Genomic DNA, 20,655 nt, shown 5'->3' on the forward strand with positions numbered 1-20,655 from the left:
GCTCCTGTACCCGGACCTTCATAGATCACTGTCTAAGCCTGGGGATAAGCAACCATCTGCCATGCACTTGACTAAAAACTTAGAGACGCTCAGCACATTCAGCTGTGGCACATGGTTTCTTATCCCTGATCCACAGTGAGTTCCAACTCAACAGCGCTGATGGTCACAGAGCCCAAGACCTAATCCTGATTGGCCCCGTCAGACTCAGTATTTTGCCACAATGTGACTGCTGGACTAAACTTTGATAAACATCATCATCAGGACTGTGTAATGATCAAACAGATAGAGACACTGTCATTTTGCTTCAGAATGACCTGTACCCTGCTGTTTTGTGTTGATGCACCACCAAGCTGTAAGGAGTGTTTGTTACTGAAACACATCTAATATTAAGCATGGAATAATGCCTAGAGATTTCAGGGCCTTTACTGTTTGCACATAGTTACATGTTGAGCATATAACAGGCATGTAGTACCATATTTCTAATAGTAATGGGTTTGATTTCTGTATGTAATGTTCATGTAAATTTTGTGATAACACTGTTTTTATTGGATCTGTTAGACTGCAAAGAGGATCCTCCAGCTGGAGTTAGTGGGGCCCCATCAGAAAACAATATCATGGTGTGGAACGCTGTCATTTTTGGGTAAGTTCAGCTGATTAAAAAAAATAAAACATGCATGACAGAGGGGGTTTAGATATTTTAATAAATAATTTGTATTTATATTATATAATTTGTGGAAGTATTCACTGCTTGATTTAGGACACAAACTAAGTGATAAAGTTCTAGTTTGTGTCAGCAGGTTCTGTGAGTATTTTAAAGGGTATGAAAAAGTTTTTTGCAACTTGATTTACAACCTGTCTTTTATCTGTCTTTTAGACCAGAGGGAACACCTTTTGAAGATGGTAAGTCCTCTCTAAAGCACTTAACATCCAAGTCATTTATCTTCCCATCCCTGCTATGACATTAATCCATCAAATATTCATGATGACTGAGAGTTGGGCTTTGGAAGGTAGATTGTATTGACTGATACTGTATTATGAGTAGATATAAGATGGTGCCTTGGAAGTGTATCAGGCTCAAGTTTGTTTTACAGCCACTGATCAGGTCTCCTACATGGCAGAGAGAGAGAGAGAGTCTGTGTTTTTGAATAAGTTTAGGCTTTTAATTTTTCAACCAGTAATTTACCTTTGACCTGGAGTTAATTGTATACCGATCAAATTGGCAGCTGAAAAAAGATTTTGTCTTGTTTGTGAGTGTCATAAAATCATACTGATACATGCATTTTCTAGCTGGTTCTATTATTGCAATGCAGTTGATGTATGTCATCTCAAACAAAGCCATTACCTCTCACTTTCAGGAACCTTCAAACTTACCATTGAATTCACAGAGGAATATCCTAATAAACCTCCAACAGTGCGATTTGTCTCCAAAATGTTTCATCCAAATGGTATGTACTTCACTACTAATCACTCTAACAATGTCAGTTACAGCAGTTTAAAGTTGTTGCATTTATTCTTTAATTATCTCACGAAAACTGACTTGTTTTCTGTATCATCCATCTAAAAAAAAGCTTTATACTCTGTATACTCTCTCTTAGTGTACGCAGATGGCAGCATATGCTTAGATATACTTCAGAATCGTTGGAGTCCAACCTATGATGTGTCTTCAATCTTAACTTCAATACAGGTAATTTAACACTCCTGTATTGAGATGTACATTAAATGTGCAACTACTAAGAGGATCCACAAACAATTAATTTATACATGTGGTGAGTGTCTTAACTAAACCCACTGATATTCTCTTTTTATATATTTTAAAGTCTTTATTGGATGAGCCAAACCCAAACAGTCCAGCTAATAGCCAAGCAGCCCAGCTGTACCAGGAAAACAAGCGGGAGTACGAGAAGAGGGTTTCTGCTATTGTTGAACAGAGTTGGCGTGACTGTTGACCCCTGTTAACGTTCCAGTATGAACAGTGTCCAGCCCAGAATCAAGAAACCACCGATCAAGAAAACAACTGATCTCACAGAAATAAAATGACACATCTTAAAAATCCTTCTCAGTATATTTGTCCCATAACTGTTGCTAAGTTTGTATGCTGTTGTGTTGTGGCATTCACTCCTGCCGAATGCTATTGTTGGGCAATAGCATATGTTTGTTAAAAGTTAATGTACCTTGTTATATCTGGGTTACTTGCTACATGCCCTGAGTCTTTTCTTTTTTTAAAAAAAAAAAAAAAAAAAGGCAATGGCCAGTCTCTCAGTTATCACTTTTCTACCTGTTTTTTTTTTTTTTTTAAACTGGCTGGATGATTCGGTGACAGTTAATTAGATATGCTTGCTGTGTGGTTTGCTGTGTAGATGCCGACAGTTCATATTTCCAAAAAAACAACAAAGCTGTTCATGGGTGTTATTCCTGTTTCAGTGGGTTCACTCCTTTTGGTTTTATTTATTTCTGCCTTTTGAAAGCCTTTCAGTGGGATAGAAAATTAACCTGGCATGGACACCCATCCCTCTAACAAGTTGTCAACACAACAGATGCCTTTTCTCGCAACTATACTTGTAAAGCCATGCCTTGGATTTTAAAAATGTTCTAGATATTGGTGACCACATATGTTCCTCTACAACTGAAACAAGACATTTAGTACCCTCTCTGGGCACTTGACTTTGTTTCACGCAAATTTCATAATGCTGACATTTAAAGGCTGTGTGAGAACATTTTTACGCTATTTTACAATCTTACAAATCAGCTGTCATAATGAGCTGATGATACTGTTTAAAAACAGGATGGTGTCTGTTTTCAGATTAAAAACTTTGCACTGGTAACCCCATGTAACAAACTGTACATTTTCTTGTAAATAAAATAAATATACATCAGTCGTCTTTGTTGCTTTTTTAAAAAACTCAGTACAAAAATATCCATCTGAATCGAGTTTAGCCTGTTGATAAGTTTTCATTTATTCTGATTTTACAGCTGTGAAAACAAGCAGACAAGTTAACTGTACTCACATAAACCAACACATCTGACATTTAACAAAGATCACAGCTTACAGTTTCCATGTGAAGGTTTTCACATTGTGGATGCAGGTTGTATTTGTAGAATGAGCTCCAGATGTTGAAAGAGCAAACAACATTGCAGGTATTGCTGAATAGACATGTATCACTACAGTGAGACTGGTATGAGCACCTAGCTACAGTTCAGCGATAATGCCTCTCTAATCCTCATCTCTCATGAGTCAACTGTCTAGAGTGTTGTTCACAAACGAGCAGTGAAAAGCTGCATATTCTGCCAGGTTCCTTAAATAGCCACAAAAAAAAATGGTGACAAAAACCTTGTAATGTCATTTTTTTTAAGTCATGAAATAACTGGAGCATCATCAGGACATGATACCACAAAGCACTGAACACAAGCCTGTGCAAAAGTTAAACATAAGACATGTGGAATGGCAGGAGACACAAAAGACATTAAATTATTTATCCTACAGCTCCTGCTAAAGCTAAAGTACATTTCATGGCGAAGGAATGCAGAAACCACAGGTGATACCTGAAAGATTCTCATTTGTTAATGTGTGTTGTAATTTGTCACACACACAAGTATAAACATTGCAGTTACACTTGAATGTGTTTTGCTCTGAAGTCCAAGCCTATGATGATTTTTTTTGCCTATTTTTCCCCTGGTTTGCTTTGCATGCAAATTAGTGAGAGGCCTGAGGTTTCACAAGCTCATATCGTCCCACCTGACCTTCCTGTAAAAGTTGACCGATGAGCTGGTCTTTGTGTACTTTGCGACTGACAATGAGGAACCGTTGCCGTCCCTGTCCATATGACTTGCTTCGTAGGCCGTACTTCTGAGATATCTGGTGGATCTGTTTGCGCTCGTCGTTGGTGAGGTCAGTGGAGAAGCGAAGATCATCCTGACGGTCTGAGCTGGCGTAGTTGCGAATGATGTCCTCAATGTCTCGCTTGCTGAGTTGATTTCCTGTTTTGTCTGTGTCCATGCCTAACCCCTCTCTAGAAAACTGCTCCTTCACTCTGATCGGTTCTGAGATGCCCTCGCCGTCTCGGCCCAGACCGCCACCTTTCCAGCCCATCTTGCGGAGCAGCTGGTTTCCTATGTTGTCTTCTTTTATCTCCTGTCTTGTGGCCTCCTCACCAGAGCGAGCCAGGATCTGGGATCGAGATATGGCGTCACTGTGACCCTCCTTTCTCAGGTTGGATTTGACCACAGCTTGCGTCTGTCTCAGGGTGGCCAGAGCCTCCTCCGCTGCAATGTGCTTCACTATTTTCTTGGGCCCAATCCCTGCTGCCACATACTGCCCCTCTACGTAAACTTCACACCTCCAGCGATGATCAGGCAGAACGGTAAACTTGTAATCAGCAGTCACTTTATTAAACTGTGCTGTGTCATTAATGATACAAATAGCATTGTCAGAGTTTTCCAGGATTACCAACTCACTTAGATGCTTCTTTTTGACACCCTGCTGCCCAAAGCGCCCACCAAAATCTGACTGGTTATTCCCTCTGGAGTATTGTGATTGTTGTTGCTGCTGCTGCTGTTGCTGCTGCTGTTGTTGCTGCTGCTGTTGCTGCTGCTGCTGTCGCTGCGCCTGGTTCATGCGAAGTTTACTCACCGCCTCTTGAGCGGCTGCGTGCTTTGAGCTCTTTTTGGTGCCCGTCGCCTGCGCCACCAGCTCATCCTGCAGGAAGACGCTGCACAGCCAGGCACTGTTATTGGGAAGAAGGTCAAACTTGTAGTCTATCTTCATGCGATTGAAAGCTGCAGAGTTGTTGAGGATGCAGATGGCGTCGTGAGCGTTGTCCATGACCACAAACTCTGTCCAGTGCTTCCGTTTGTCGGGCTCGTATTGGCCCTTAGAGCTGGGCGTAGGTTTGTCCTCAGGGTTGCGGAGTGCAGGTAAAAAGGCCGGGGTCGGGCTGTGCATCTGGCACACAACCATGTCATTAACTATTGAGTGTCTGTATTTGCGCTGCACAACACGAACTTCAACTGGTTTCAGGAAGAGTTTTACAGCCTGCTCAGAGGCGCGGTCCCTCGCTCCATTTTTACTGCCGGAGTATCCGGTAGCAAGATACACACCCTGACATCTCAGTTCACAGGCATAACCGTCTGCTGGTACTTTCCTGTTCTTTGGTAGGTCAGCCTGAGGAATATCCTTCAGGTTGACATAAATATACTCAGGGTTGGTCTTGCACGCCTGAATGCTGCGGCTCAACATGAAATTATAGTTAGGCGAGTCACTTCCAGTCATAAACATAGGGTCCCTAAAAGCAACAACCAACGCAGATGCTACATTAGCAATCAGCCTTTGCTTGTCATCTAATGTTGACTGAGATATGGGAAGAGGCTGTGATGAAGAGCCCAGCTGAGACGTGGTAGGACTGCTCCTGCCCGGGCTATTGTAGACTCTGCTGAATGGCCTGCTTGATGAAGGCCGGTCCTGATAACCGTACCCCAAACCCTGACGTCCTGAATCCCATCCCGCTGACCTGCTCGCTCCCCCATATCCATTGTACCTGTGGGGCTGAGAATAGGAGTCTGAATTTCGGGAGCTGTGGGCTTCATATTTGGCTGTGTAGTCCTGCTGTGTTTTAGCCATGAAGTTTGAAGTGGACCCACGTCCTCCATAACCTAAGCCACTTGTACTACCGGAAGAAATCTCTCTGTCTCTCTCTCGGTCTCTGTCTCTATGGGAACCCCAAGAGTCGGAACTGTACGATGGCACTCTGTCAAAAGCAGGCCTCAGGGAGGAGGAGCCCTGAGCTCTGCTGATGCCACTGCTATAGGAAGAGTGTTCGGTGTCCCACTGTCTCACACCATACAACTCGCTCCTCCGGCGGTCCTTATCATTCTCCTTCTCATCAGTGCCGGTTCCTCCACTGCTTCCACCACTGACAAAGTGAACAGGCTCAAATCGAGGTCTGGAACCAAATTTTGACACAGGCATTTTCCTCATGGGCTCGTCTCCTGCAATTAAATGACACCAGTGGACAGTTAGAAAACCAGAGAGGATGTTTGATTTGACGTTCAGTAGATTAATCAGTTGTCATCTCAGATGGGCACAGCAGGAATCATGATGACATTGGTCCATTGAAACTGGTTTGAGAATGTGATTTCATCCACGTCTTCCATTGTAAAATGGGAACTGACAGTAATGACTAAACAGCACTTGGCTCCTCAGTCATCCCCAAATATAGAGGAGGCACACGTTGTGTCTTAACTGTCAGGCCATACAGGTCTGAGCCTAGAGAGCATGTCTGGTGATAGTCTGATGTTTTTCTTATATTCAGTAAGTATTGTCTGTGATACCAAAGCTTCATATATCGTAACAATGTATGATGAGACAGACAAAAAACATTGGTGATTTTGTTTGGTTTTTCATGGGATTTGCTGACAATAACAAAAATACAGAACCTTACTATTATTTATGGCCATTCCCTATTTTATGTCAATTTTTTCGTATACATGATTTAAAATGTTCTATTCTCTCTCTATGATTTTGTTTGTCAGTCTTTTGTCCATTAGTTTTCTTAATTATTTATTCACATTTAATTTCTCTTAAACCTTTTCATAGGTTTTATTATTACTTTTTATCATCTCTCAGGTGCATTAGTCTCACATTGTTTACTGTTTAACATCTGAACTAACTTCATCTTTACTGCACTTTTGCACCGATCAGTGCAAAAGGTGCCATACAAATTACTTAGGAGAAACCCTTTACTCTGCCTCTGAGTCATGTTACTGTTGCTACCACTCATGAGTCTGGCAAACCTTCAAGTTTAATTTGATTGGATAACCCCAAAAATCAACTGACCTTTGCATATGTCACAGGTCTAAATATACAAATGTGGTATTTTGAGACACATTTAGATATAAAGATATGATGGTGAAACAGCAGATAACACAGAAATGTATGTTTTTCATTGCAAGAAACACATACACAGACTACACATCCCAGATCAACACTCACTGCCATCAGAAGAAGAAGGTCTCTTTTTTGCTTCAGAACTAGGACTTGGGTCAAAGGAGGGCATTTCGACAGTGTCAGTCCCTTCTGCCATCACCAGCACCGTCCGAATCAAAATCCAGGCCATACCTGTTATTGAGGCCAAAGATATAAGTCAGACATTTAGTGAATGGATGAGATGTACAAGCACAGACATCTGGACATGATGAGTTAATACTCCATGCTGTCTATAGAGGCTAAAAACATTCCCTAGAAAACAAACACCACCTGGCAGCAGCATGCAGAGACTGAATACAAACCATGTGCCTGGACTATGTGTATTACACCACTAGATATTTCATGGATCTGATGTTAAAACCCGAGGAAACAGCTAGGTTTCGTGCCATCACAAAGCCTGGACAGAGTGACGCAGTAGGCCGACAGGGTCCATCTCTCACAGGCTAACACGTTTATCAAGCTAAACGTCACATTTGTCAACATTTAAATGTTGTAATTACTCAGCTGTGTCGTATTCTTACCTTAAGGTGTAGCCTTTGTTCCGACTTATATCGCTGTCCTTTGGCTAAGCAGGAGACAGTGCCTTTATTTTAATATTATTATTATCGTGTTAGCCTAGCCTGGTGACTGCTAGCATTAGGCAGCTAGCCTCTAGCTAACTTCAGCAGCGACAGCCTGCTCTCTGAGTTTTCTACCAGACTCGGCTCCTTACAGCGAACCGACAGGCGGACTCGTGTCTTTTCAGGAGACTTTTCCGTAACAGGTAGTTGTAACCTCCCGGGGAGATACAGATACCCATTCAGCTACTGCAGGAAGCATCCATTTTCTGGTCCAGCTACAGGAAAATCATGGCGTCTGTCACCGCACTGACCCAGAATGCTTTGCCGCCGCAGAGTTCAGGCAGAGCGGACTGCTGTCAGTGCACTTCATGTCACTAATGTGCACGTGTGGTTTTCAAACTTAGCTGGATCGATATGAAAATCGCAGGAAATGGTCGTTATCAGTGAAACATTTCTTAGTGAAACAACAGTACCTCGTTGAGCAGTGGGGTTCGTGGTCATACCAGGTTGGTGAACTCCCTGTTGTGTTTCATGTGTCGTGTTCCAGAATCTGGCAGTTGAACCTCTGTAGTTCACAATGCTGATGTTGCACTTCTTCAAGTCCTCAGTCAGGTCTCCCACATCTCTCTCTCTGCATAGGGAGCACTCAGGGTGGAGGCTACCATTACCCCCTAGGACCTCTGAAACGTTCAGTGGGCATTGTGTCACAGGTATCGAAGCACCAACCCTGAGAGGTAGTTGTGTGCAGACATAGCAGCTCTCGTTGGTAATCTTCCTGGCTGCAGCCATGACTACTGGATACCATGAGTTTTCCTCAGGCTTTGCTGGGTTCTGAGTGAACTCAGGTAACAGTTCCCTCTTAAATCTGTGTGATGATTTCTCAGTGTGGCTCCTGCTGGAATCTCTGTGACCTTGTTCTTGGGGTGACTGAGGTGTAACTTCAGACAGGTGAAGTGGCAGGACGATGATGACAGCGAGCAGGAACGTGCTCTTCATTTCTCTGCATCTGCCACCCCTCCAGCGCCACTGGATAGTTGCTGGCGTTATTGCATCAGCAGTGTGACCTAAACCCACCCCTGTAATCAGTGTGCTGCCTTTTCGTGAGTTTGAGAAACGTGTGGCCATATTGACAATCCACACCCCTCTCTCTCTCGCAAACACAAAGTGGGGAAGGTGTTGGCTCACTTACTGATGCTAATGCACGCTTGATGAGGTGTTCTCTCTGGGCTCAGGGACTCATTTGCAGTGGCTGGCGTGGATCCAGGTTGCCCTTTTCGCAAACTTCACAGCCATTTCCGTGGTGAGGAGAATCTGGTAGGGCCTGTTCCACCGGCGGGCTTTCCAATTCCCCCCTTCTCAGGTCTTTCACCACGATCCAGTCCCCTGGCTCCAAGTCGTGCAGTTTCTGTTCTGTGGCCCTTTGGGAGAGCGTCCTTTACCTGTTTGTGAATATCAGAAAGCACAGAGGACAGGTTTGCACAATAAAGCAACATTTCATCCTTGGATCAAGCTTTGCTGAAAAGTAAGCCACAGGTCTTTGTCGTCCCCCCCATGTTCTTGTGTCAAAACTCATAACCTGTTTCTTTGTCTCTGGTTGTGGAATGGTTTAGATGGCTTCAATGCGTTTGGGTGAGAGGGTTTTCCCCTCTGCTGTGATCACATGACCCAAAAAGGTGACTTCCTCTGAGACAAACTGTAATTTTAGACAGACTGGCTTTGTGGCCATTATCAGCCAGATGATTCAGCAGGGCCAGTGTATCTCATACACAGGTGGAGCAGATCATGAGGTCATCAACATACTGCAAGAGAGCACTGCCTGCTGGCAAGTTGAGTGAATCCAAGTTGTCTTTTAAAGCTGCATTGAAAATAGTTGGTGATTCACAGAATACACAGCCAGGTAAACGTGTGCATTTTACCCTCAAATGAAGATACAAATGGCTATCTGGATCAACTGGAATGCTGAAAAAAGCATTTGCCAAATCAATAACAAAGAACCATTTACTGTCAGAAGGAACTTGTGAAATGATTGTGTGTGGATTGGAACATTTGGAGTGTGTGCATGGACTGCTGCATTTACTGCTTGCAGATCCCAAATCTCCATTCATCAGGCTGGCCAGCATCTCTTATGTTTTTCACAGGAAAAAATTGGTGTTCATACAGGAGACTTTTCACATGAAACGAGAGATTCAAACACTGGTTTTGATGCCATCAACTGCTTCTTTTTCAATGGTTACTGATTTTTGCATGGTCTGTATGTAGATTTTGGTGCGATCACAACTGGTTTGGCGCCTTTGATCAATCCTACATCATATTTGTGTTTTGCCCACAAACAAGATGGCACCTGATTTAACTCAGGAATTTCAGAAATGTCGTTTACAAAATTGTAACATTTGTGGCCTCCTATACCAGTGTGTTGTTGACAGAGTTGAGTGCAGTGTCATTCTCCACTGATCAGGTCTTCCTTGCCGTACTTCACAAAACACTCTTTACAGGACAGTGTGTTTGGACAGCAAAAATGAATGTTTAAGCTTTCCCTCAATGTCATCATAGCATGTGAGTGGGACTGTGTACCTCTCTAGTACAGCAGTACCTGATGCTGCTACCGATTTAGCATATCTGCCGCTCATTTTTGGGATGGGTTAATATCTTTTTGTCTGATCACTGACTCTGTTACCTCCGAATCCATTTTATCAATCAGTTTTCACTTGTAATTTTACTCTTTTACACTCTCACTTTTTTTGTGCGCGGTGTTAAAATTACCAAGTGAGAATGAGTTTCCCCAAAAAAGTTTTGAATCAATTACCGTACCAGTGCATTAAATTAGATTAAATCCTTCCCTGGACCCGAAGCTTCTTTGATTGTACAGCGGTTTTCCAGTACCTGGCCTGTTGACATGTCTGTCACAGCCCCCCCAAGTGGCGAGAATTCACTTACCACAAAGACAAGGTTGTTCACACAAAGAAAAAAGGGATTCGTCAGGCCCCCACATCTCCACCCTCTTGTACGGGGGAGGTTGAGGTTAGAGTCCCAGGCTCTAGCTGTGCACAATCTCCACCTGCAGCTCCTCGAGTCGCCGATGCCGTCTCGCACGAGTGACACTTCTGATAACAAAATTGTTATGGGAATCTTCTGTTGAATAAAGCACAGAGTCAACGGTTGTCTTTCCGTAGGTTTAATTCATACGTTTGCAAACAGACCCATTGCACTCCTCAAGCATGGCACGCCACAATGAGTACCGAGTACAATAGATTACAGGTTAAATGCAAAAGAAACAAGGTTACGTCCGGAGACGAAAAGGAAAACATCTTCTGGAGACTACACAACGGTGTAGCACTGAGAGAAAAGCCGTCAAAGATTACACAGCTATGCAGCCCTGTATCAGCCCCTGTCCTTGATGGGGCGAGGTGCCCTGTCAGCTTACTGACAGGTGGAAAGGTACTAAACATATGATATTTCATAAGGCACAATTGTACAAGTACAACACAAATGGTCAAGATTATTAATAAATCACAATTATCGTGAATCATATGAGAATTTCCAATAAAATATCATCCACTGACGGTAGAGAGAGAGTATGTATCACCAGTGTCACTAAAACTGAAGTCAGCCATGACATACGAGCAGTGAAAAGCATTAATAACTATTTGTTGCAACATTGTATTTTTTGTAAATACAGGTTCTTCACAGGTACTTTTTGTCCCATTTCCAGAGGTGAAATAAGTATTCAGAGGCTTTAGTTATGCAAAGGTTGTAATGTCACAGTGTAAGAATAGTTAGTGAGGATGCTCTCAGATCATTTTTATCAGTTAATAAGTTCATACAAAGTGCAGTAAACAGATTTTTAAAACAGAGCCAATTCTCCTGTCTTGCCACAGTTCCTCTGTATCAGTGTCTTCTGTCTCCTCATGTAATCTCAGACTGACTCCATGAAGAAAATGAGATTGGGGCTCTGTTGCAGGACTCCTTGTTCTGACTGACTGCATGTATGGGATGAGCATCAGGTTGCAAAATGGATTCAGGACCTAATGGTATTGTGTGATAAAAGGTGGCCAGCTGCTTATACTGTTGATACTGCTGTGATGCTATATGTTGTATGTAAAATCTTAAAGAGGAAACTTAACACCCCCTAGAAATCTTGTTTTTTGTTGACCTCCAATGGTTAAACTTCTCACCTTGCTGCAGTGATATACAGGTGTTCCCCAGCCCCCAGTGACATCACTGTTGTGCGTGTTTACAGACACAAACCCATCAATGATATTACCTTCAGTCAGAGGTAAAACTGGTTTTAAAGTTTAAACCAGAGAGCAGGAAGACATGGCTTCTCAGTCTGGTGTTCAGTTACTTTTTTAAAGCAACTAAACCTTTTCACTTGCACCACCTCAGGGAAGTGTAGGTATACACAGACTGCCCTTGACTGACTCATCTGCCTTGGCTTCATGTTGGTTTTGTTGTAGCATTGTAGTGATAAAATCCTTATAGGATATTCAGTTTGGTGAATCAATTTCCAGCAAAGCTTCACTCCATCCTTACTACAGGTCTAATCAGCCAGAGTAACTGACAACCCCTGTGCAGGACTGTCTAAGTGTCTAACATTTTTCATAGTATATACACAGTGCTAAATTCACAGTACTATCCATCTGAGGCTCAGTTTCACAGCAACAATAATATTGTACAAAAAAACAGTAATGAACATTATGAACCATGAGCTTACAACACTTTGAACGAAAGACAAAAGCTTAACATGTTTGGATCACGTTTTTTTATTGAAAATGTACATCAATGGAACTAAAGTAAGATACTGAATAATTTGTAGTGTGGGAGAGTTTTTGACTACAAGAGGTGATGACTGATACTAGAAAAATGTATGGCAATTTCTGACACCAAAATGTTACTTTACACTCAAGAGCCACGTCCAAAGATCATAGGTAATAAACAACAAGTCTCCACTTCAATACACAAAATATATCCTTATAAATTATATAAATGCACGAGTATCATTTTTTTAAATACTCCTATCTGGGACTCAGTTCAACTCCATCTTATTCTAGTATTTGGCAAAATGGGAGCTGAAATCATAGGACAGAGCAAATATACATTAATAATATGCACCATGTTGAAGAAAACAGCAATGACGTTGAAGTTGACTGTAAAACTGAGTTATTAGGGGATAAAAACAAGCAGGTCAAAGGTCAAAGATCACAGCGGTAATGAAATAAAAAGATGCATGCAAAATATAGAATAGGCTTGTGAATATTAAAGCACAGTGTGTAATAAAAAAAGGCCATGACATGTGACCTCCATGGTATTCAGCAGTGACATGTAAACATGGGCACCATAAAAATTAAGTGCCAAGTGTAAATATTGCTTTGGCTTTTGCATGACTATGACTCTAATTTAATTCTGCTGTTTATTTTTGATAATCAGAAAACCTGGAAGCAGGCGCATTTAATTTCCAACTGTACTAGTTTCAAGAAAGCAACATGTCTATTCATTATAGTGTACCTTCATAACACATTACACATAGTGCGTTAAGTGCTTCTGTCCTTGATGGTTTTTGTTTAATCAGCAAGCCTTGATGTCTCAGTAGCGTTTTATTCTAAATGAGCGCTAAGTATTAAGAATCCTATTGAAGAGATGAGTGCATAGTGCAGTCATTGCAATTTTATTTCAAGTAAAGATCAAATAATGACTTCAACCTACGAGTCCTATAAATGTGTAAACCCCCACTGATGACTTCTATGAACTACAAGAGTCCGCTTTATATACATTAAGACACAATAGCAGATTTAAACTGTGCCCACTTCCCAACCTGCCTGGGTTTAGAGCTTCATTAGGTGGTCAGAAATACCATGCGAGTCCACATAAGGCCATATTCAAACAAAAGGAGATGCAATGGGGGAGAAAATATAAAAGGTAGATAACAGCGAGAAAAAACAGGAAGAGGTAAAGGGTGCTTAGTTTCTTGCTGAAGCTGCAATTCCCCTCTTCAGGTGGTCAAGACAGATTAAAAGAAGCTGAAGAGACAAAGAGAAAGAGAGCCAGCAGTTAGAGGAGTTGGGGCAAAGCAGAAATGCTTGTAAAAACTTGAGGGCCAAAGAGTCAAAGATTTAGGAGTGCATCCGATATCAGGGAGAAAACTGATCATAAATATATGATTATACAGTCATTCAAACAATACATCAAGTGTGAATAATGAGAAGATATTGTGCCCACTGACGATGCTGCATCAATCTTTAAAACAGTGAATAAATCCTGTGGGAAGTGTTATAATATAATTCCACATGATTGTCTACATGCCCTATAGTGATCAAAAGGTAAATGTGCTGTCCAAATATTACAATAAATGAATGCATGCATGTAATCTCCATCACAACTTCAGTGGAGAAGGGTGTTAGTCACAGCAAAAAAAACACAGTACATGTATAAGCATCAGCAGTGGCAACAGAGCAAGAATTAATCGCTCAGTGTGAGGTTAGAGCTGCAGTGAAACACAAATACACATTAACCCATATTAGAGCAAAGTAATGATTAAGAAACCCTGAAGGACGGGGGTCCACAAAGCCTCTGGTCACATTTGAGGTACTCAGTACCCACAAAGGCTGGTTCCCTTAGCAAAGCTTGAGGGCTGAGGACCTACTCAGTGCAGAGCCAGGGATTACTGCAAAGGAAGAGTGAAACCACACAGACCAGTGAGCTGAGGGTTAGGAGGAGGGAATGGCTCTACTCTAGATGTATTTTAACCCTGATGTCATGTGGAACCAAAGTGTTTCTTTTTTAATGCGGCAGCGTCTTGAAACCAAGATACGTTTCTCTTTCAAGCAACCTTCAACCTTGAAATGGTGAAAACAAAAGGAATGACTGAGGTAGGAGACGCCCTGTTGATCCTGAGCTAAAAGAAATAAACATACCTGAAGATTGTAAATGCACCGGACCAAGAGAAACAATAAAAAATTGACATTGAGATGTTAAGTAAAGCTGTGAGGAAACTTAGGACCACTGTCTGCTAAAAATACAGATATAAACAAAGGAGACATCAACATTCATTCACTGCATACCCTCTTTACCCACTGAGGTTCGTTAAACTTTCATGTAATCTCCTAATTTACAGCAGTATTAGTCATACACAATGATTATGGCCACAGTTGTAACATTTGGTGAAATTGGCCTTTATTTATTTTCTTTTGAGATATTGTATTTTTTATGCGTAACACGGATACAAACAACACTGGTCCCTGCAGGACAATGGACATCACGAGGAATGACTTTTAAATGTGCCTTCATAATAAGTCAAATAAAAAGAAAGTTACAATTGCACTGACAACATTAATATATACTTAAAAATATCACATTTGTGTGTGTAAAAAAAAAAAAGTGCAAATGTGAAAGCTAATACAAATATGCACAAAACACATGACAATGAATGAGGTATGGGAGAAGTGGCAAAGAGATTAGGCTCACATCTTCTCATGCATCAGGCTAAAGTGAAACAACATCAGCAAAGGGACATAAATACCAAAAATAGAGAACGAGATCTCTGTTTCTATTTTTTACTTCAAGCCCAAACTTGTACGGCCGCAGTAATAACTAGTGGAACTTTTAATGTTTTAATGGAACTTTTAATGTAAGATTTTTATGGAGTGCTATCCTATTTATGGTCATCATTTTCACAGCAGCTACCATTTAACGTATATGTATTCAGTAATTACCTCTTTAAATGTAGTTTTCATTGTTAGCGGCAGGGTCCGCCATTTCTGAGCTAGATTTCAAACTGCCTTCACACACACAGTATTCACAGTAAATAATGTGACCATATAATCAAACATTACTGTAAATTTATCTCATCAGACTCACTGTTTATGGTTCCCTCTAATAAAGCCGTGTCAGAGCCATACTGCTACTTGCACTTTCCTGCTGCTGCTGCTTCACGCTGAAAAGCATTCAACTGATGAAACGTGGTGCCTTTTACTGTGAAGCAATCACAGCAAACGTAATGTATCTGTCACTAAGATTAGCGCCAGGGTGTAACTACTTGCGTCGTATGCAGCATGGAATCAGATTGTAGTTGCACATGATGGTAAAAGGCCAAGTTCTGACAGATTTCTTACATTTTTTAAAACCAAAACAATGAGTTTGTGTGGCTACACAGTAAACAGCTACACCAGTCGCTCTGCTGTTGTATTTCTGACAAAGTAGCTGCTCAGCGCTGTAGTATAAAACCACACTTGCTGTTAACATGGTAATCACTGGTGTCAACTGAAATCTTAAGGATTATAACCTTTAACTAATAACAAACTAGCTCAACCCAAAGCCAACTGTTAAGTAATTACTACCTACTAAGAAATATGTTTATGACTGTTGTTTACAGTTACTCCATAGGCTGCTGTTGCACTGAGTTTGTAAAATTAAAAATCACTAAGCTGAAGATGGATCAGGGTTATGCAACATTAGCTTCAACCATCCTCGCATCAATCCTCAGTGGCTTTAATTCTTTCTTCACTCTCAGGTCCCAGTGTCTGATGCATGTTTCTCTTTAGCCTCAATACATTTCTGCCCATCACAACAGTAGTCATGTATGTTAATATTAAAAAAAGCTCACTCCATCATGCAAAGAAACCACTGAATATAAAACAAATATGGAATGCATTTTTTGTCAATTTGCATAAAAAGACACGCTGAATAATTGCTTGTACAAACCAAATAATAGACAAGCATCATTCAGCATAAACAGGTGATGTAAACTGATAGCAATGCCCAGCGTCTTCCACAGAGCAGGGGGGGGGGAAGCATGTGGAGGGTTGAATTACGGGAGTTTGGGGTGAGGGTGGGGGAGGGGGGCACGGTAAAGGATGATGGGGTGGAAACTCATTCACAGCAGGATGGCCACAAGGGAGCACTTTTTCTACAGGGATCCTAAGCTGGAAATGAGAGAGAAGGGCTGTTATTGCTTCCTTTGAGTTAAAACATCATCACGACACACACTGTTTCACATCGATGACATCACATCAACATTAGTGACCAGATGGTATTCAGAGGAAATCATGCTTTCAAGGCAACACAAAAGGTTTGAGTGAACAGAGGTGAGTTTTCAAGTACAGTCATCTACTTCTTTGAATCAATAAAATGTGTTTTTTCTACTTAGAGGTTTTGTCCCACCCCTGGGCTTTAAACAATGCGTCTGATTGTCTTCCTCACTGCCCAGCATTATCAACCAGCAGCTTGTTTTCAGCTGCTTTAATTGTCTCGAGCTGCTTGAGGAGTTTACAGATTGCGAGACAGATGTCTTCCTTCACTCCTATCCTCCCCAGCAGTTGAGTCTCCACAACATCTCTCTGCGGATTTCGCTTTTGTATCCACTCGAGAGGGGAGAGATTGCGAGAGGAGGGGGTGGGGGGGTCATCATATGGCTGTGAGATCAACAAAACATGTCATCCTTACAAACAGAGATGGGCCCGGAGGCTGTTTGCTGCTCTGGTGTGACCTGTTAGTCTCAGTTCAGCCTTGAATGGCTCTTTGTGCAAGAGCGGGGGACGAGTGGGGAAGGACTTGGGAGAGCGACAAAAAGGAGACTGTTGTGGATTTAGGGAGGCAGATGGGGCAGTACATCAAATGCTTGTGTGGGGATCTAATAAAGTGGTTGATTTAGAAGCTGGCACAGGGACGATAAACACTGCTGACTCGAGGATATGATCGACACAGATGTTACCAATGACACACTGTAGGCTTGCAACACCGCACCCATTTCTCAGACTGATCACATTAAAACAACTATAAAAGGGCAAATTAAATGCATGTGGATTTTATATTAAACAGCTTTCAAAGGTTGATTTAATTGTGGTTATATTCTAATTCAGAGAATGTAGGTAGAAGGTAGGTGTGTGCACAGTAGAACTGCAACTAACAATTATTTTAATTAGACTCATGTGCTGACAGTTTTCTTCTATCAGTTGATGAATCATGTTGTCTACACTATATATATATATATATATATATATATATATATATATATATATATATATATATATATATAAAAACAAGCCAATTAGTTGACTGACAGAACATTAATTGACAACTATTGTGGTAACTGATCAATCATTTTTATAGTTGCACCTTCTCAAATGTGAAGATTGGCTACTTTTATTTGACATATATGAAAGTAAACAAAATATCTTTAGATTTTGGGATGATGGTTAATAAATGTGAATACATCACCTTGGGCTGTTGACCAACATTCTTCCACTGTATTCTGACAAATGACTGATTGATTGATTGATTGAGCTGGCGGATTATGAAAATGATCATGAAAATAAACCCCAATAATTTACACACACTACTACCATTTAAGACAAAAACAAGCATTAAATCCTTACATATGTGAAGCTGGAACCAGCGAAATAATGATTAATCAAAATAGTTGACAATTAGTTTTCTTTTGATTGACTAATTGATTAACAGTTGCAGTTCTAAAACTGAGAGCATCTATATACTGGATTAGAGATCTTCAGATCTGATAGAGTTGAAATGTTGCCTTTTTTCAGTGCAATAGTTTTTGGTGCTTTGATTCAGTATGCGAAATTATTCATATGTATTCAATAAATTAATATTTCTAGCTTTTATTTTATTTATTTATTTGGTAGTGTAACTCAAGAAGGGAGTCTTACCAGAAAAGGTGCCTCATGCAGCATGCAGCAAGTGTGGGAGAAGTTAACTGGAAAACATTATGGATGCAACATAGGTGACACATGCACTCACAGGACAGATTCACATCTACACAATGAGCAGCAATCAATAACTTTGTCTCCTGGGTACTGAGGAAAACAGACTTTAACCTGAAGGTTAAATACAAATCAACGTAATTATTATTCACTTAACATTTCAAGAGCAAGACCTGTCTAGTCAGTTTTTATCAGTGACCCACAGACAAAGCTAAAGTTCCACAGCTGCCCCTTATTGGGAGAGAAAAATGTTCCAGGCAGAGCTCAAACAGAGAGAGGAAGTGGCTGTGAAGAGAATAAATTAACAGGGAAGAAAATAAAGCAACAAGAACCTTCTCAGTGCAAGTGTCTTCTTCCTTTTCTAACAGGCACGGAGTCACATCAGCTTCAACACACAACCAGGAGTTTGTTACCAACATGAAGGGACTGACAATGTCAGCAGCACAGTGCAACCATATTTGAACACATCTGGCTGCACACACACCACACACACACACACACACACACACACTTACACAAGCTGCCTCCTGTCCAGTCATAATTTCATTAAAAACCTATTTACATAAACTGTGAGGGGGAAAAGCAGAAACAATGTCAGGAATACCAAGAAATGGAGAGATTATATAAATACATTAACACCAGGGTATTGGCTGTTGAGAAGGAGGAAACTGATTGATAGTTTCCTAGATGCAAATGAAACAATTAATTACTGTGATCTGAAAAATCTGTACTTTGTTTATCAGTTCCTTTTCTAATGCAACTATTTAACAGAGTTGTAATAAAAGTTTTTTTTACAGAAATCTGTTTGTAGTGTTTAATTTCATCATCTACTTTGCTTGAGCCATCAGCAACATTTAATTGCAGAGTGATGATTTCTGTTGACAGTTGGCTTCCTTTCAACTATTTAGATGAGGATTGCTCGTCATTATCTCCAAACCCCACCCCACCCTCTCTGCCCCTCTTATGTTCCTCATTGGTGATGGATTATGAGCTCTGGTCAGCTCTGTTTCCATGGAATTCAGTGCTAACTATGTTATTATATGGAGGGCATTAAGCCGAGGAATTCCTAGGCACCAGGCGTTTTTGTCAGGATACAGCTGCATATTTGTTGGCAAGGAACAAAGTATGATGCACAAAATATGGACCCATAAGGCTTAGAAACAGTTTATATCCATGTACTGAAGTGAACTCAAACATAAAATTTTAAGGCCATTCTCTGAACAGTGCCCAGAAACTAATTTGGCAAATGATCAACATCTGAAATGTCTGTGTAGTAATGTGTGGCCTTGTTCCAACCAGGTTCATAGTATGCAGGCTTTTCCAATCCTCATACAACTGAAAGCAGTCTCCTGCACCTGTGGTATAAGGATAAAGACACCGGGGGGAAGAGAACAATACTTACTTTTTCCTCTCTTTGTCCCTCTTGAGTGTGGTAGAGCCCCTGCCTGCTGAGCTTGGTTCTGCAAGAGCTCTGCTGCAGTCTTTTTCTGTTTGAACGTGTTGAGCTCGTCGTCCAGGGACTTCTTCTTTTCCTCCAGTTTCTTTTTCTCATCCTGGTGGAGTTTCTTCAGACGGTCAAACTTCTCGTGCAGCTGCGTGGCAGTGACAGAGGAAACATAACTTTTGTGTTATTCAAGACGTGCAGAAACCTCAAACATTAGTGATGTAGTTGATGTTTCAGGATAGGCTCATATCCATATGCAGTAACAATACCTCTTTCTCTGCTTCTTTAAGCTCGGCTTCCTTCTCTTTGACTCTTTGGACAAACATTTGCCTCATTTCTTCTTCTTTCTTCTGCAGCTCACCCATGAACTCGTTCCTCTTAGCTTCATACGTCTCCTGCAGACTGCCAAAGGGAAATGAGAGAGAGAATAAAAATGAATAAGAGAAACATCACACTGACATATGCACTAGGGGTGATAGGTTAAAAATTTCCTACCAGCCACACATGATTTATGAATTGACTTAGATTTTCAGCACCAACTGATTGGATGGCAACGACTAAAACCATCTTAATTGTCATTTAATCGCTGCCCTGTTTTGTGAAAGATGAAAATCAGTGCAGCAAGAACATGCATAATTTGGCCTAATTCCAAATGCTGCATGCTTTGAACTGCGCTTCACAAGTTAATTATTCACTAGGATGAATTTTCAAGGAGGCAGACCATTAAAGTAACAAAGTAAAATGTCGAAAATCACCCTTCCCCAAAAAACAGCTGGCGGTGGACTTGGCTAATGTAGCCGTCAAATCACCAAACCTGACTATACACTGTACTACACATCGGATGCACACAAACTGAAACTGGTGCATGGGTTCCAATGATAAGTGGAGAGAAATACAAAATGAAACAGAGAGCAGCGTAGAAACAAACAGATGTAGGTAGAAAGCAAGATAAATCTAAGT

General features: G+C 41.1%; 3 protein-coding genes across 5 annotated transcripts; 1 reads left to right on the forward strand and 2 right to left on the reverse strand.

The window, feature by feature from the left end:
* The first annotated feature begins 569 nt into the window (after positions 1–569).
* LOC108895396 (ubiquitin-conjugating enzyme E2 A) lies at positions 570–2,052 on the forward strand. The gene is made up of 5 exons (XM_018694197.2): positions 570–640; positions 875–900; positions 1,356–1,445; positions 1,596–1,684; positions 1,818–2,052. Exons 1-5 carry the CDS (start codon positions 615–617, stop codon positions 1,944–1,946), a joined length of 360 nt encoding a protein of 119 aa, XP_018549713.1. The 5' UTR covers positions 570–614; the 3' UTR covers positions 1,947–2,052.
* A 175-nt stretch (positions 2,053–2,227) lies between these two features.
* LOC108895395 (NF-kappa-B-repressing factor) lies at positions 2,228–7,094 on the reverse strand. Its single transcript, XM_018694196.2, has 2 exons — positions 6,986–7,094; positions 2,228–5,982 (listed from the first exon to the last, which is right to left on the reverse strand). The coding sequence occupies exons 1-2, from the start codon at positions 7,074–7,076 to the stop codon at positions 3,692–3,694; spliced, it is 2,382 nt and encodes a 793-aa protein (XP_018549712.1). The 5' UTR covers positions 7,077–7,094; the 3' UTR covers positions 2,228–3,691.
* Positions 7,095–13,297: 6,203 nt separating this feature from the next.
* On the reverse strand, positions 13,298–20,097 carry LOC108895394 (septin-6; the record flags this gene model as incomplete). 3 transcript variants are annotated; one of them, XM_018694188.2, is given in 4 exon segments in its annotated part: positions 14,682–16,454; positions 18,198–18,244; positions 19,654–19,843; positions 19,965–20,097. In XM_018694188.2, coding segments are annotated over 4 exon segments (574 nt in total), but the record flags the coding sequence as incomplete, so codon positions are not given.
* Between the last annotated feature and the right edge of the window lie 558 nt (positions 20,098–20,655).

This window comes from Lates calcarifer, unplaced genomic scaffold, assembly GCF_001640805.2.
Source record: "Lates calcarifer isolate ASB-BC8 unplaced genomic scaffold, TLL_Latcal_v3 _unitig_3988_quiver_2216, whole genome shotgun sequence".
Lineage (NCBI taxonomy): Eukaryota > Metazoa > Chordata > Actinopteri > Centropomidae > Lates > Lates calcarifer.